The following is a 17339-nucleotide window of genomic DNA, read 5'->3' on the forward strand; positions in this document are numbered from 1 at the left end:
TGAAAGTACTGTATAACAGCAATTGTTTGAAACTCACGCATTACGCACATGAAAAGCGCGAAATCGTTGCCCCTCACGAGCTTCCCGCCTTCTGTTCAGAAACCTCACAAGCTGACAGGTTGCCATAGCAATGTAAGCTAAAGTGACAGTTTTTTTCCCCTGATCGTTTGACAGACTGTTTCTTCTAGTGATGAATGATTGTGCATCTTTGACAGATTGTAAATTGATAAATACATATGCTTGTTTATCACTGTAATATTTATATGTAGTTGTTTTCAGATTAATATGTTAATAATAAGACATTGTCGTGTATTCCACCATGTAATTTATGTCTGCTTTGTTGTCTGCTACTGTATGCTAGCTTCTGTTGCTGTCTTTGCATGATAATGCTAGGCTTGCTATTCTAAATTATATGGCCTTTTCTGTTTATGTTGAAATGGAAGCAACCAGTCAATAATGTTTTATATTGTATTATTTGACTTAAGGTTTATTTTTTTCCTTTATTTTGTTTTATTCCCTATAGAACCACATATCTTCTCAAATATCCCATGTGCACCTGTATGACAACCAAGCCTCAACTGGGTTCCTGTGGCCATCCCTCTCTCTACCCAGCTGTCCCAGAACCTACTCATCCCCTAGAGTGGGCCTACCCACACTCTGTTTTAGTATGTGTTTAGTATGTGTTTCAGTCACTCAGTCACCTAAGGCTTTAGGCGTAGGGGGAACGAGGGTGCTGAAGGTTGGGGTTGGGAAATGGGTGGTAAGGCCCCTTGTTAAGTGTGTGTATATAGGCTGGCTAGTTCCAGCACCCCTTTTGCCCAAGGCAATGGTGTGGTCCACACTCACTCACACACACAACCACACACACACACATATAGGGCAGCGGTGTGGTCTTGGGCTGGCTGTGGAATCTTGGCACCGGGGGGCATCTCAGGGATCATAGCCAGGAAAGATTTTCTGAAGGTAGGTTAGTGAGGCAGGCCACTGTGCCTTGAGGTCTGGTGTGGTCTTGTGGTTAGAGGGGGAGGTGTGGAGAGGTAGGGGCAGGGGTGAGAGGCATGGGTGAAGCAGGGAGAGCCAGGGGAGGCATAGAGAACCAGGGGGAGTCAGGGGTGAGGAGGGGGGAGACTAAGGTGAGATCCAGGGCTGGGTGGTTCAAAGAACAGAGGGGGAGAAAGAGACCCACTGTAAAGCTGTCCTTGGGGCATGGGAACGTCAGAGCACTGTGTGAGTGTGTCCAAAGAGCTGCAGTGCCTGGCTAGGTGTTAGCGCTGCAGGCTTTACACACACACACACACATGTGTACGCTGCCAAAGCTAATGCACTGGATGGTTTTGGAAGTGTTGCAATAACAGTTTAGGGAGAGACAAGCGCCCAGGTCTTAGAACCAACAGTAGTGTTCCTTCATTCAGAGAACCGTTGTGTGCGTGTGTGTGTGTGTGTGTGCGTGTGTGTGCGTGCGTGCGTGTACGTGCGTGCGTGTGTGTACGTGTCCTGTGAGGCCTCACGGCTCCACTCTGCAGTCTGTGTTTCCTCCCAATCGAATATAAATGCAAATGGCTGTTCCTGTTCCCACTCCATAAATATAAAGAGAAAAGTGTAGCTCACCTCCGCTCACTCTCTCCCCTCATGAATTTAGATGGAGGTAGAATAAGAGGAGAAAGTACTTCTGAATCTAGGTAACTTTAAACTATGGTCAGGTCAGCCCTTTCTTTGTTTTTATTTCTCCTCATCTTTACCCCTTTCTCTGTCTCTGTCCATATCCCTCCCCCCCAATACTTGAAATACTTGAGGTGAGCTTGATTTAGCTTGGCCTTGTATGCGGAGTTTGAATGTATGGCACTCTCCTGTTAGTACCATTGTGCCAGGCAACTCCATTTACATTATTATATTTGACACAGATCTGCTGTATTGTTAGCTTAGTAAACTCAACTCTGTCCAATGGAGTTGAGTTGCGATGAGTGTTGGTGGAGTGTACCAGCAACTACATCGATTCTCTATCAGTCGATATTGTAAAAATGTCCATTCTTTAATGCTTTCCTTGTACCTATGTTTGTCTTGTGACACCGCAAGCTTTTCTTTGGGTGATGGAATCTGTAGTTTTTTTTTCATTAAAATACATTTTACGTGACCTCTGCCAAGGGAGCTGTGAAGGAACATTTTATGTTTGTGCTTTTCTAATAACCAATTCGACTGGGTTCATGCAAGTAACTGATTGATCATGGCTGGGAGGAATCCTCACTATCAATATAAGCAATTTGGCAGTACGCCCAGAACATTGTTTTGAGAACTGAAAGGGATATCTCAGTTTCAAGGTCTCAGCTTGGAGACAAGAAGCTTTGTGAGGTATTGGTCGGTCACATGCATGAACCAAATGTTAATTATGAATTAATTATGAATAATGAATCACGTAAATCATGCAAAAATAACTTGTCTGTTTAAGCATTGTATAAGATAACTAACGGGACTGCCCCGACAGAGCTCACTTCAGACCAGTACTTTATGGATCTAAGTTTAACTGTGACCTGTTGAGCTTGCTGACAATAAAGTGATTCATTTAATATTGACTTACAGTGTCCCTGTGTTCAATTTCCACGACAGAGCCTTTGCTTGTTAAGAGAGAAGGAGCAGCCCATCCTTGCATGGCAGATTTGTTCGTTTTGTCAGGGACGCATAGAATGCACTTTTTTGTCAAAAATTACGGATTCAAAATCCAACTGACAACTCTATAACAATCAGGACAAGCACAGGGACACAGTAAGCGTTAAAGAACGGATATTTATAAAAGTATCGAGTGACAGTGCACGCTTGAAGTCGTAACTTCCTACTCCATTGAAAAAATTATATTAAAAATATGGATTTCAGCACCCAAAGAAAAGCCTGCAGCTACACAGGAGAAACACAGGGACAAGGAAATCATTAAAGAATGGACATTTTTATAAGTATTGACTAAGTATGACTTGATGTTGTGAAGATACTACAATACCAGATTTCATGGCAAAAAATAAAACACGAATTCCTCTAAAAACATACTTTATGTAACATTGTGGGTGCTATAGCTTACAAAATAAACTAATGTGACTCTAGGTGACAACATAATGCTGTACATTTGTAGGAATGTTTTCCTCAAGAAATGTAATCTTCTTTGTGTTTTGTTTCCTTGCCATGATACTTCAGAGTATCGCGATACTGTTATTGTGACAACCCTACTTCTGTGTGCATCGCTCTAGAAACCTGTGTGGAATATATTCATAATACAGGGATCTAAATTAAAGCTACATTGTTGCTATCTAGAACCAAAGAGGGTTCATCAGCTGTCCCCATAGGAGATCCCTCTGAAGAATCCTTTTTGGGTTCCATGTATAACCATTTACACAGTTCTACCTGGAACCAAAACGGTTTCAAGCTGGAACCAAAAATGGTTCTCCTATGGGGACAGCCACAGAACCCTTTTGGAACCTGTTTTTCTAAGAATGTACAGTATTGTATATATTCCTGCTCCCCCGAGTGATCCTCCATTTCCCCTCCAGACAGGAAGTCCTCAGGAGAGATTATCACAGCGGCAGGGCCAATCAGCATGCTTCACTTTCTCAGACTGTCTGTCTGTGTTTCTTGTTTTTCTTTTCTGACTTGTTTCTGTATGTGAGTGAGTGCGTGCGTATGTTTTCTCAGTCCCCCAGCAGACACTGTCTTTGACTGTAAGGTTAAACCGGTCTTCCTGTCAGGACCCTCCCCTGGGGTCACACTCACACCATCTCTGGGGTCGCTGGGGGTTTATGAGCATCAAAGGTCAGGCCACTGTTAGTCCGCTGAGTCAGAGAGGGCAGATATACGAGGGTTTCACCGCCACATGACCGCAACAGACAGACGTGTGTGTGCGTGTGCGTGTGTGTGCGTGCATGCGGGTTGGTATATCTATCATTGTGGGGACCTAAAATCTACAAATGTACCAACAAGGATAGTAAAACAAGGAAAATTCTCCCACGTGGGGACATTTCCCACGTCCCCATGAGGACAAAGGCTATTTTATGCTTAAAGGTTAGGTTTAGGGTTAGGATTACAATTAGGGTTAGGGTTAGAATTAGGGTAAGGGGTTAGGTTTAGGGTTAGGAGTTAGGGTTTGGGTTAGGGATACGGGTTTAGGTTAGGGTTATGGTAAGGGTAGGAGTTCGGGCTGGGTTTAGAGTTAAGGGTTAGGGAAAATAGGATTTTGAATAGAAATTAATTTTAAGGCCCCACAAGGATAGAAGAACATAACGTGTGTGTGTGTGTGTGTGTGTGTGTGTGTGTGTGTGTGTGTGTGTGTGTGTGTATTCTATGGGAATCAGAAAGTTTATAGTCATCCAGGGAAAAGCTGTAGTCTGACTTTTAGTGCCCCTGTAAGGAACTGTTTCCTTCTACCTCGCTGGTGACAAGCTGGCGACATGGAGGCATTTAACCTCTATACGGGGATGGGAGGGAGGGAGGGAGGGAGGGAGGGAGGGAGGGAGGGAGGGAGGGAGGGAGGGGAGGAAAGAGGGGTTTGGGGAGCGAGGCAGGTTGGGAGGAACAGAGTGAGCGAGTGGAGAACGGTGAAGAAAGGGGAAGATAAGTGGGAGAGGGATATGGAAGGGGTAATGACGTGGCTCTAAAATGGTAGAGGCAGTGGGGGTTTCAGCATCTCAAGTTCTACAGTCAGTCTCCAGTTACATTTTAAGCATATTTCAGTCTAAAGCACTTCCCCTTACAGTGGAGCTGTTAAAAACAGCTCCACACACACACACACACACTTTTAACACCTACACCAGGAATCACAAGTACTGTTTAACTACTGAGTGATTCAGCGGCTGCACTTGTACATGTTAACAGGGTTTAGGACCTATTATATCCCTGAGTTAGAGGGCTAAAGACAGTATGGGAGTGGACGGTAATGTGTGTGTGTGTGCATGTGCGTATTTGGTCATTGATGGTATAAGGGCCACTCTGAGACAGCAGAGAGAGTGTATAAGTGAGTTTATAAGAGGTCTAATGGACTGTAGAGTTAGTTAGTGTGAGACATTCATCATCTCTAAAACCACTACAATATCATCATCACCACTAACAGTGACATAAATAATCAAGTGTCTACAGAAATAGAATAGATGGACATTGTCATGACACTTCAGAATCATTAACAGTATTGCATTTATATAATATGCATGGGAAATTCTGTGTGCATGCACACTAAGTAATGAACATTGTGTAGATTACTTACAGCACACGGAGGTACTTGAGTCCAGAGAAGTCACTCTTGGTGATGCGTGTGAGGTTATTCCCATTCAGCTCCCTGCAAAGACACACACACGTATATTAATTATGTATCCGGTCTCTCCCTCTGGGCCTGTTCAGCCCGTTGACTCACTAACACAGTAATCAGTGGCACAGAAACAACTCTAGCTATTGATACCTGAGTCACGAGCCAACACACACACGCACACACAGACACACACACACACACACACACACACATATATATAAGCAGACATAAGCATGGACACAAACGCATGCATTTTTATTTTATTTAACCTCTTTTTTTCACAGGGAGTCCCATTCAGACCAAGGCCTCTTTCTCAAGGGAGCCCTGCATATACATAATTTACAAATTTACATAATTTACACATACAACATAATAAAAACAATCACATTACTCAGCAAATATTGTAGGTCCTTAAAGATGCCCTCTGCTATCTTAAGCACAACAAATGTGTAACATATTGCACAAATTGGATTCGTAGTCTATCACACAAATTGCAAAATTCGTAACATATCACACAAAATGGATGACGTAGTACACAAAAAAAAGGACAACTTTTGGTTCGTGAGCGCAACTTCAAAACTACTGGCTGAAATTATACAAAGTTTGAGAGTGCATCTTTAATCAACAACTTGAACTGCCCTCCGAGAGACACCTTCACATCAAGTTGCAGGGATTTCTGTAGATCATTCCATACATGGGATGCAAAGAAACTGAAAGAAGCTATATATTTAATCTTCCTTTACAAATGGCACAATTTGCCCCAGGCAGTGCCAACACAGATGCAAATGTGCGTTAAGAATACCAGGCTTTGAAGACTGACACTGGTGTTTCTATAATCTTGTTCACACACTGCTCTTGCATTTACAATATACATTTTACATGTTTCCGTTTGTAGCTTGAGGGGAAGAAGGGGAGAGAGAGAGAGAGAGAGAGAGAGAGAGGGGAAAGAGGGATGCCCTTTATGGAGCATATTGGAGTGGTGTAGAGACAGGGGTGTAACAGCTTCCCCTTGATGCTTGGACAGCAGAGTCCCTGCCCATCTTTCTAAAACATCTGAAACCCTACCTCTTCAAAGATGATCTTAAATAAGACATCTCAGTCTTATTCCCCCGAGCACTGATTTTGCTGATTACTTTGCTGAGGAGAAATGTACTTACTGCAACTGTGGTATGTGGTTGTCTCACCTACAGTAGCTATCTTAAGATGAATGCACTAACTGTAAGTTGCTCTGAATAAGAGCTTCTGCTAAATGAAAAAAATGTCAACAAACATGTAAGAGAGCGCCAATAATTATCCTTCTATCAGAGCACCTCACTCAAATATCCCCAGCTCATATCAAATGGGACCCACGTCTCTCTTGCTCTACTCTCTCCACCACCCTATCTCTGGGTCCACCATCAGAGACCGAGAGGATTAGCAGTAGCCGCTAGCTGGTCCAGGGGATTTGGGACAGGACATGGGGCCAGCCGGGCCAGAAAGCTAAGTGCTGTGGATATGATGAAACCAGCCTTCCTGCTGTGGGCTGGCCATCACTCGGGATAGAGGAAAGGAGGGATGGAGAGATGGAGGTGGAGAGGGGTATAAAGGGGGGAAGGATAGAAAGGTAGGAAGTGGCTGGTACCAGATAGGGCTGTAGATATAGAGTTGAGAAATCTATCTTTCATGTTGGCAATAAATGCTCCATGACAACAACATTCTAATCTGTATTCTAGAATGGGACTGTCTTAGAACTCTTAGTAGCAACCTTTAGCAACCCATTAAGACTCTAAATGTCAAACCCAGTTTGCTGCGTGCAAGCGTGTATTTGTGTGTGTGTGTGTGTGTGTGTGTGTGTGTTTGGCAGCATGAGAGAACGGGTGGAGAGAAACAGATCGCCTCAGCAGTAGATAGCGTCCTCCCACTGAGAAGACCTGCAGAGCACACGCACAGACTCAAGCACAGGCACACACCGTTTCCGTCAGTCAGTAGGGCAAGTATATGTCTTCTTACTCAGGATTAAAACGGAACAGTGTATGGTCCACCCCTCCCCCACTCCTAAAACCAAAAAGCCTCACTTCACTGCTATGCCGAAAGCAGTGCAGTCTCCCTCTCTCCCTCTCGTCTAATGACCACTCGAGGGACTATAGCACAGTGCAGCGGGGCGGGAGAGAGAGTGGTCATTACAGACAGATGGTGTGTGTGTGTGTGTGTGTGTGTGTGTGTGTGTGTGTGTGTGTGTGTGTGTGTGTGTGTGTGTGTGTGTGTGTGTGTGTGTGTGTGTGCGTGTGTGTGTGTGTGTGTACACAGGTGCATCGACCGACCGGCCACGGGAAATAAATAATAGAGTGAGCTTCATTAGCCCGGAGTCTGATACACACACATGTGCTGTTCATTACAGGTATACACACACACTCTTGGGTTCCCAACGTCTCATCTACAGGGTGGCCTTCACTGATGGCCCACAAGGAATTGTAGGGCGAAGCGAAAGAAGAGAGAGAGAGAGGTTGGGGAAGCGGGCTAGTCATATAAACAAGCAGAACCTCTCCATTCTTCTCTCCTTCTGTTGTCAATTACTATAGGTTTGTATATGTCCCCTGGTCACACACACAATGCAGTACATGAGAGACGATTGGCTCATAATTGTTAGAGGCCTGAACTGCTTCTCTGGAGCACAAGCACTTTGGGAAAGATGGATGAGCTAGGTCAGCACAGACCTCCAGCAGTGGTAAGGTCAGCTCTCCAAGGGCCTGACCCTACCTGAGGAAGCTTCATAACCCAGAGGAGAGCCTTCTCTCTGGGGTAACAACCCAAACCCAGGTCCCTGTCTGAGAGGGGCCTGGGTAGCTCAGGTCAACAGAGACCAGCTGTCTTTCACATCAGACGTGGGGAGACTCCTCAGCAAGGGGTAGGAAACACACACCTCTCGCCACTTGAACTGAACCGCGGAGACACACACGCAGATCTTTTGTACCGTTTGGTGATGCATGGAGACACACAAACACACCTCTAACCCTCTTTCCAGAAGCATGGGGACATACACACATCTTTCCCTCGTCTCGCAGAGGCGTGGAGAGGGAAATTGACAGTGAAATTCTGAACGCTACATGCTTGGATGGAAGTCGATGTTGAGTTGAACCCTCAGTTGGGCTGAGCTGAAGAGAGAGGGTCATATGGAGTACATATGGACTCTGAACACAGCTACAGTTCACTACAGTCACCGGACCACTGAGAATGGGAGTGAGGGTTGCATTTAGTTCCATTCAAGCTTGGCTCCTAGTGCCAACATACTTCCTGGAGAATCTTGTAGATTTATGACATCACTGACTAATCCTTCTTCATCTCATCCTTGCCCAGTGGCCACCTGTAAAGACTTCCTGGTTCAGTATACCTTTGGGGGAGCCCATTACATACACACCACCGGTCTCACACACACAGCAACGGTCTACGACTCTATAACTCAGAGGCAGCAGAGGAGAAGAAACAACGCTGAAAAACTCATTATGTTTATTCCTGCCATCTGTTGAGTTCCCTGGGCTAGGCTGAGCTGAGAGAGAGAGAAGGAAGGCAGGCTGCATTGGGAAAGACCAGGTTTGAATTTAGCAATATTATTATTACGTGAAATGGAATCCAGAGCGGGAGGGAGAAAAAGCAAACACTTGCCCGATGCTCACACAAAATGCATGCACACGCAAACACGTGTTCATATGTACGTATACGGTGCATATAACATTTGAATAGCTAAACAAAGTGCACATAAATACACATATTCTACTGACACACGCATGGTGCATATAAATACACACACACACACACACTCCTGTTTGGTGGAGAGCCAGAGAAGCAGTGTTTGTAGCTACAGAGTCATTTGTTGTGGACAGCTTTGGGCTGGCAGGGCAGAGGACACATACTGATGGAGGGAGAGCTCAGAGCTCCTCACTGTGGGAACAAGCTGGTCATTTCAGCAACAAGACCAGACTCTGTTTTGTTCAGTGAACACTGATCCTCATTACAAACAAATTAACCACTAACTGAGCAGAGACACCCAACCTTCAGTATCACGTCTTTCTGCCCGCCTGCCCGCCTGCCTGCCCGCCCGCCCGCCTGCCCGCCCGCCTGCCTGCCTGCCTGCCCGCCCGCCTGCCTGCCCGCCCGCCTGCCTGCCCGCCCGCCCGCCTGCCCGCCTGCCTGCCCGTCTGCCTGCCCACCCGCCCGCCCGCCTGCCCACCTGCCTGCCCGCCCGCCTGCCCGCCTGCCTGCCCGCCTGCCTGCCCACCCGCCCGCCTGCCCGCCCGCCTGCCTGCCTGCCTGCCCGCCCGCCTGCCTGCCCGCCTGCCCGCCCGCCTGCCTGCCTGCCTGCCCGTCTGCCTGCCCACCCGCCCGCCTGCCCACCTGCCTGCCCGCCCGCCTGCCCGCCTGCCTGCCCGCCTGCCTGCCCGTCTGCCTGCCCACCCGCCCGCCCGCCTGCCCACCTGCCTGCCCGCCCGCCTGCCCGCCTGCCTGCCCGCCTGCCTGCCCACCCGCCCGCCCGCCTGCCCGCCCGCCTGCCTGCCTGCCTGCCCGCCCGCCTGCCTGCCCGCCTGCCTGCCCGCCTGCCCGCCTGCCTGCCTGCCACAAAACTCAAAGAACTACAGTTCCATGGGTTGATTATACTTTTAATTCTGTTGATGAAATGTCCCTGTAAAATTCCACCAGGCCTTGCCAGGTACAGCATTACAGGCAGGTAGCTAGACGTCTAGTTGAGTGTGTGGCACACTGCCAGCATGACCAGATTCCACAGCATATGGAGGTGGCAGCCAGGAGAGTCACAGGCCAGGAGAGAGGGAACAGGAGAAAAAAGAGAGAGATGAAGAGGACAGCGAGACATAGGGATACAGAGAGAGAGAAAGCTGTCCGATAGAGAGATCAGCAATATGCAGACAGAGAGAGAGTTTTCAAGGAAGTGGACAGGTCATCTTGGGATTGTTATTCACTACAATCTGTGTAGTGTGGCCTGCAGAGCTGAGAGACACTGACCTACATAGCACAATCCTAAAGAACATGCCTGTACCAACATTACCCACTAAAGGAGAGAGAGAGAGAGAGAGGGGAGGGGGGGAGAGAGAGAAACCAGACCACAGACCAGAATAACAGAGAAACTAGGCTGGAATGCTTCAATCTACAGGCAGAGGTCATGTTTCTCTCTCTCCCCCCGTTTCCCTTAAATGCTGCTTTCATTCTTTCTCACAGCAAGGGACAAGTTGAAGGTCGTTGTGTGTGTAGGTTAAGGTCTGAGTGTTTTCACCTCCTGATTATTTACAGTTCTTAGTCTGTCTGGTCAGGCCTCAGGGTACTCAGTACCGATAAGGAGAAGTAAATATTCCCCAACACTGACATAAACACTCCCACAGACCATGCATACGGTGTGAAACACACACACACACACACACACACACACACACACACACACACACACACACACACACACACACACACACAGAGAGAGAGAGAATCCTGAATGTAATTTGCAAACCTCCCATTGACATCAATATCTAGTTTAAGCAGCCAAGCCCGTATCAAGTTGATAACATCAGCAACAGATATCAGCTAAGCCCAAACATCTGTCCTGAGAACCATCCTCCTTTGGACTTCATTTACATTTAAGTCATTTAGCAGACACTCTTATCCAGAGCAACTTACAAATTGGTGCATTCACCTTATGATATCCATAACAAATTCTTATTTTCAATGACGGCCTAGGAACAGTGGGTTAACTGCCTTGTTCAGGGGCAGAATGACAGATTTGTACCTTGTCAGCTCGGGGATTCGATCTTGCAACCTTTCGGTTACTAGTCCAACGCTCTAACCACAAGGCTACCCTGCCACTAGGCTACCCTGCCGCCCCAAATCAACCACTAGGCTACCCTGCCGACTTCACATACACAAACACACACAAACCTTCTTACCACAACAACCTCGAGAACAGAATCCCACCACGATAAAGATAAAGGGAGATAGAGGGAGATGAGCCGAGAAAACTGTCAAATAGACAGTTAGTAATAAAACATAGATAGCATCTGCTATTGAGTGTCTGTGTTAGAGACTAGCAGACTGGGAAAACATCACACACTCTCAAACACACACAGATTTTGCGGTTATGACTAGAACCACGTTCACAGTTTGAGGGTCTTTCATGGTTTACTGCTGCATGACAGGACACACACACTCACAAAGTCACACACACATATGGAGACAGGAGCTAAGGCTTTACTCATGGTTCATATGGCTGAGTTATTTGGAGCAGGGTACTATCGACACCAGAGTCGTGACTTTGATTTCCACATGCTGAAAATGTGGCACTGTGTTAGTCCCTCTGTTTGGATAAAACACATCATCTACATATTTACTTGATCTACGAAGATCTTTTGAACACACAGCCCTGGTCCTGTATGACAGATGTCGACCAATGTATTTGGCTTTGATGGGCACTGACTGATCTGTGTGTGTGTGTGTGTGTGTGTGTGTGTGTGTGTGTGTGTGTGTGTGTGTGTGTGTGTGTGTGTGTGTGTGTGTGTGTGTGTGTGTGTGTGTGTGTGTGTGTGTGTGTGTGTGTGTGTGTGTGTGTGTGTGTGTGTGTGTGCGTTTGCATGCGCACAAAGGATTTTCTCCTGCAGAGAAGACGCTGCACACACATGCTGAATACTCTCCATAGAGATGGGATCATTTACTGAACCATTGCACTGATGAACAATCTTTCAAACCTGACATATCTGCACTACAAATCAAGAAGAGAAAAGAAGAGGTTTCTCAATGTTTCAGCACAGGAATTAAGCAGGGGAACAAAACAACTCACAACACACTACATTTTGTTCCAGCCCTGTAATTTCAGGACAAACATTATCTGAACGGCCCTCATTCCAACATTAAGCATTCCTCTCTAGAAAGATTAGGACAGAAATGGTGTCGTAAAAAATACAAACCTGATTGAACAGTCTGCCGCAGGAGAAGACCTGCTTTTGTCCTCCTAAACCTCATTTATTCATTCATTAGCTTTTTTGGCCATGGGGCTGGGAGGGTGGATGTATGTCTCTCTCTCTCTCTTTTGTCAGGAGGTGGTAATCCCTTCATCGCTGATTAACACCTCTGTCCCTGCCAACCTCTCCCAACCCTCATCTATCCTTCCCCCCCCTCTCTCTCTTTCTCTCTCTCTCTCACTCTATCCTCTCTATTATCACTCTCTCTCTTACTCATCCACAATACCATCCCTGTCTCCCTCCTTCCCTCTCTCTCTCTCTCTATCCTCTCCCTCTCTCTCCCTCCCCATCTCCCCGGAACCCTCTCTCTATCCCCTCCCTCTTTCTCTTTCTCTTGTCAAGAGTAAATTATGGATCAGATGAGCAGAGAACTGTCACTTATACCGGTTGTGGGGTGGTGCCAAAAACACTGCAGGCATCCCCTGGCACACACACACATGCATGAATGTGCACACACACACACACTGGCACAGCCCTGGAAAAAACCTGGCCATCAAAGCCGCCAAGCTCCCCCACGCGAATCTATCTATTCCATTCTTTATTATCTCACACAAGTACATACTCATATACACACATACAGTACCAGTCAAAAGTTTGGACATACCTACTCATTCAAGGGTTTTTCTTTCGTTTTTACAATTTTCTACATTGTAGAATAATAGTGAAGACATCAAAACTATGAAATAACACATGGAATGACATAGTAACCAAAAAAGTGTTAAACAAATCAAAATATATTTGAGATTTGAGATTCTTCAAAGTAGCCACCCCTTGTCTTGATGACAGCTTTGCACACTCTTGAGATTCTCTCAACCAGCTTCATGAGGTACGCTTTTCAATTAACATGTGTGTCTAGTTAAAAGTTCATTTATGGAATCATTTTTCTTTCCTTGTTAATGTGTTTTAGCCTATCAGTTGTGTTGTGACAATGTAGGGGTGGTATACAGAAGATAGCCCTATTTGGTAAAAATTACGTCAAGAACAGCTCAAATAAGCAAAGACAAATGACAGTCCATCATTACTTTAAGACATGATGGTCGGTCAATCCGGAAAATGTCAAGAACTTTGAAAGTTTCTTCAAGTGCAGTCGCAAAAACCATCAAGCGTTATGATGAAACTGGCTCTCATGAGGACCGCCACAGGAAAGGAAGACCCAGAGTTACCTCTGCTGTAGAAGATAAGTTCATTAGAGTTAACAGCCTCAGAAATTTCTGCCCAAATAAATACTTCAGAGTTCAAGTAACAGACACATCTCAACATCAACTGTTCAGAGGAGACTGCATGAATCAGGGCTTCATGGTTGAATTGCTGCAAATAAACCACTACTAAAGGACACCAATAAGAAGAAGAGACTTGCTTGGACCAACAAACAGGAGCAATGGACATTAGACTGGTGGAAATCTGTCCTTTGGTCTGATGAGTCCAAATTTGAGATGTTTGGTTCCAACCGTGTCTTTGTGAGACGCAGAGTAGGTGAACAGATGATCTCCGCATGTGTAGTTCCCTCCGTGAAGCATGGAGGAGGAGGTGTGGTGGTGCTTTGCTGGTGACACTGTCTGTGATTTATTTAGAATTCTAGGCACACTTAACAAGCATGGCTACCACAGCATTCTGCAACGATACACCATCCCATCTAGTTTGCGCTTAGTGGGACTATAATTTGTTTTTCAACAGGACAATGACCCAACACACCTCCAGGCTGTGTAAGGTATATTTGACCAAGAAGGAGAGTGATGGAGTGCTGCATCAGATGACCTGGTCTCCACAATTACCCGACCTCAACCCAATTGAGATGGTTTGGGATGAGTTGGACCGTAGAGTGAAGGAAAAGCAGCCAACAAGTGCTCATCATATGTGGGAACTACTTCAAGACTGTTGGAAAAGCATTCCAGGTGAAGCTGGTTGAGAGAATGCCAAGTGTGCAAAGCTGTCATCAAGGCAAAGGGTGGCTACTTTGAAGAATCTCAAATCTCAAATATATCAATTTGTTTAACACTTTTTGGTTACTACATTATTCCATATGTGTAATTTCATAGTTTTGATGTCTTCACTATTATTCTACAATGTAGAAAATGTTTAAAAAAATAAACGGTATTTTTTTTACTGGTACTGTACATGTACACACATACGCATACACCATCACATACAGACAGACAGACAGGCAGACAGACTGTAGACAACGAATGCACATGAAGCCCAGGCTTGTCAGGGGTAAGTCCAACACCCTACCGTATCTCAGAGCAGGGCATTCTCTGGCATGAAGATCATCTTCTACTAACACTACCCTTCTGACACACATAGTTTTTCATTTATTTAACTAGGCCCAATACATGCTCCCGAGTGGCGCAGCGGTCTAAGGCGCTGCATCTCAGTGCAAGAGGCGTCACTACAGTCCCTGGTTCGATTCCAGGCTGTATCACATCTGGCTGTGATTGGGAGTCCCATAGAGTGGTGCATAATTGGTCCAGTGTTGTCCGGGTTTGGTCGGGGTAGGCCGTCATAGTAAATAAAAAAATAGGCAAGTCAGTTAAGAACTAATTTGTTTTTACAATGACGGCCTACCAAAAGGCAAAAGGCCTCCTACGGGGGCTGGGATTAAAAATAAAAATATAGGACAAAGCACACATTGTAAATAAGAGAGACAACACTGTGATGAGTCTGACCCTGAGATGGCTGGAGAGCTGTATTCTGCTGTGGAGAGGATGAACGAGGCCAGCCCAGTCATTCCAATCCCATTATCAGCTCATTGCCACTCCACACAGATAGTCCACAGTGTTATCAGAGCTGTCCACCAGCCATAGCTGAATCAATAGATCCATTAGAGAGATAACACAGATAAGAGAAACAGATAAGAAGGGATGGTAATAGAGAAATAGATGCAAGCTAGGGACGGCCATTTCTGAAACTTGTGGGATGTGTGCATATACTGTATATGTGTGTACCAAAACAAAATATGTCATGTTTAAATACCTGTTGAATTGCATCAGGCCTATAGAAACCAATCCACAGCATGGCATAGTTTAAGTATGAGTGATGCAGAGAGGTTTGTTTGTGAGTTGGACTAAGAATGGACGGCGGGCTGAAGACATCCTAGCCACGGCAGGAGAAGGTGTGTGTGTAGCATGGTGTGATTTTAACACCTGGAGCTGAGCCGAGGTCGGAGGTCAGGGCCGATCCAAACCCACAGTGACAAGTGTAAATGGGAAACTGCAGTCAGTGTCAAGACCTCCCCCAAATCACACACCTACTCACGGTCCACTGACCAACACACATCGTTCACACACACACTTTCCCCCCAAATCGCCCCAGCAGTCCAGGGTTGGCCAATAAAGCTTGTCCAGACAGGCTGTGTCCCTCTAACCTCCTTCACACCTTCCCCTCTCTCCTCCTGAAGTCAATGTAAAGGCCTGTACTCTGCCCCAGTAGTTGTCTACTCCAGTACCCCTCACCAATATTGCACTATTATCAGCCTTAGTGGTGTTTTCACACACACAGACCCAGCGGGAGGGGGGTTTACTTGTTCAGTCATCCTGATGAATCACCCTATATACCAGCCAAGGATTACAGAGAGTTTATATTGTTAACTAACCAATTCATGAAGACCAAGAACCTTCTACATGACATACACACACGCACCACACACAAGCGCTCATTGACAGAAAGCTTTAAACGCTTGACTACCAAATAATAAAATCTGCACGGCATACGCACACACTGACAACTTAAAAGTCTAACTGCCAAAGAGTGAAAGTCTGCCAGACACACAGACAGAAGCATTTAGAGAGGCACAGAAATCCGTCCTATTTAGCAAGACGGTTTGAAGCATGAAATCACATTACAAATCCCAGGTATAACAGCTAGTATACATGACCTACACATGCATAAACTAACTGCAACACATAAAACACACTTCACTTTAACTACGGTACACTCTCAGTGCATACGGCTGTTCATGTAAAAGGAAACCACAAAATCGTCATGTTTCCCCCTACAAAATGTCCCAAGCGTGTGTCTGTGTGTGTGTGTGTGTGTGTGTGTGTGTGTGTGTGTGTGTGTGTGTGTGTTCTGTCTGTGAACATACAAGCAGCTCTGACACATGCATCCGCTACAAAAAGGTGTTCTTAGAAATGAAATATGGAGTTCATGAAATATGCAGCCAGCTCCCGCTGCGCAAACGCTGCTTCTGACACAAGTGTTTCTCTCCTCTGCTCTCCTCTGTCTCTCTCCTCCATTCCCACAGCATATTTTATTCATCTGAGCTATTCTAGAAGCTGAAACAGAACAATCTATTTCCCCTCACCTCTCCTCTCCTCCTCACCACTGATTTACCGATTCATATTTCAAAAGGAAATCCATAAAAGGAGAAATCTCTTTCCATTTCTCTCATCATCCCTCCACTTTCTCCTTCCTGGTACAAGACGTCTAGCAGATCTTCTCACAGGCAGGACACACTTAAGGAGCAGATTTGCTTAATTTTCTACATGATTTAACAATTTGGGGAGAGGGGGGTCTGCAAGAGGGAGGGAGGGCCGGTGCAGGAGAGGGAAAGAGAGAGAAAGAGAGGATCCAGTCTGCAGATAGTGAACTAACTATATCATCAGGATAATACACAGTGTCCTGAAACCAACAGAATGTAGGCTAACATTTACATCTCGTCTAGAGGGAGTCAAATTAACAATGGATTATTTTAATAGAGAAGATTTAAATAAAAAACATGCAAATATGTAGTGAAATTCAGCTTATACCATAAATACATACGCCATACCACCACATCAAAAAATAAGTTTACTGATTTAATCATCTCACAGTAACATTTTTCCGTATAGAAAAGGGGAAATAGTGAAGATCAACAGTCAACTGTAGTAATTATATTAAACTAATTACTGGAGCATTTCCACAGTGGGGGAACATGTATACATGTATGTGTGAGCCTGTAGACATACACACATCAACGGCAGGTATGTAAATTATGGACACATGAACGGCATACATCTGCTCCGGCTCTTTCCAGTCTCTCATGCCTATTTATACCTGACTGGAATGCTATGCACGCGCACACACACACACACACACAC

The 17339-nt window shown here is 45.6% G+C and overlaps 1 protein-coding gene across 9 annotated transcripts in view; it reads right to left on the bottom strand.

Moving 5' to 3' along the window:
- The window catches only part of LOC115153405 (slit homolog 1 protein), a 166661-nt gene that overhangs the window by 148413 nt on the left and 909 nt on the right, over positions 1–17339 (bottom strand). For all 9 annotated transcript variants that reach the window (XR_003867690.1, XM_029698828.1, XM_029698826.1 and 6 more), the window contains exon 2: positions 5234–5305. Coding sequence is in view for 8 of the 9 variants with exons in the window: in XM_029698828.1 (XP_029554688.1) it covers positions 5234–5305 (72 nt within the window). In the remaining variant the exon portion in view is untranslated. The remainder of the gene's footprint in view (positions 1–5233; positions 5306–17339) is intronic.

Source organism: Salmo trutta, chromosome 18 (genome assembly GCF_901001165.1).
Source record: "Salmo trutta chromosome 18, fSalTru1.1, whole genome shotgun sequence".
In the NCBI taxonomy this organism is placed as follows: Eukaryota; Metazoa; Chordata; class Actinopteri; order Salmoniformes; family Salmonidae; genus Salmo; species Salmo trutta.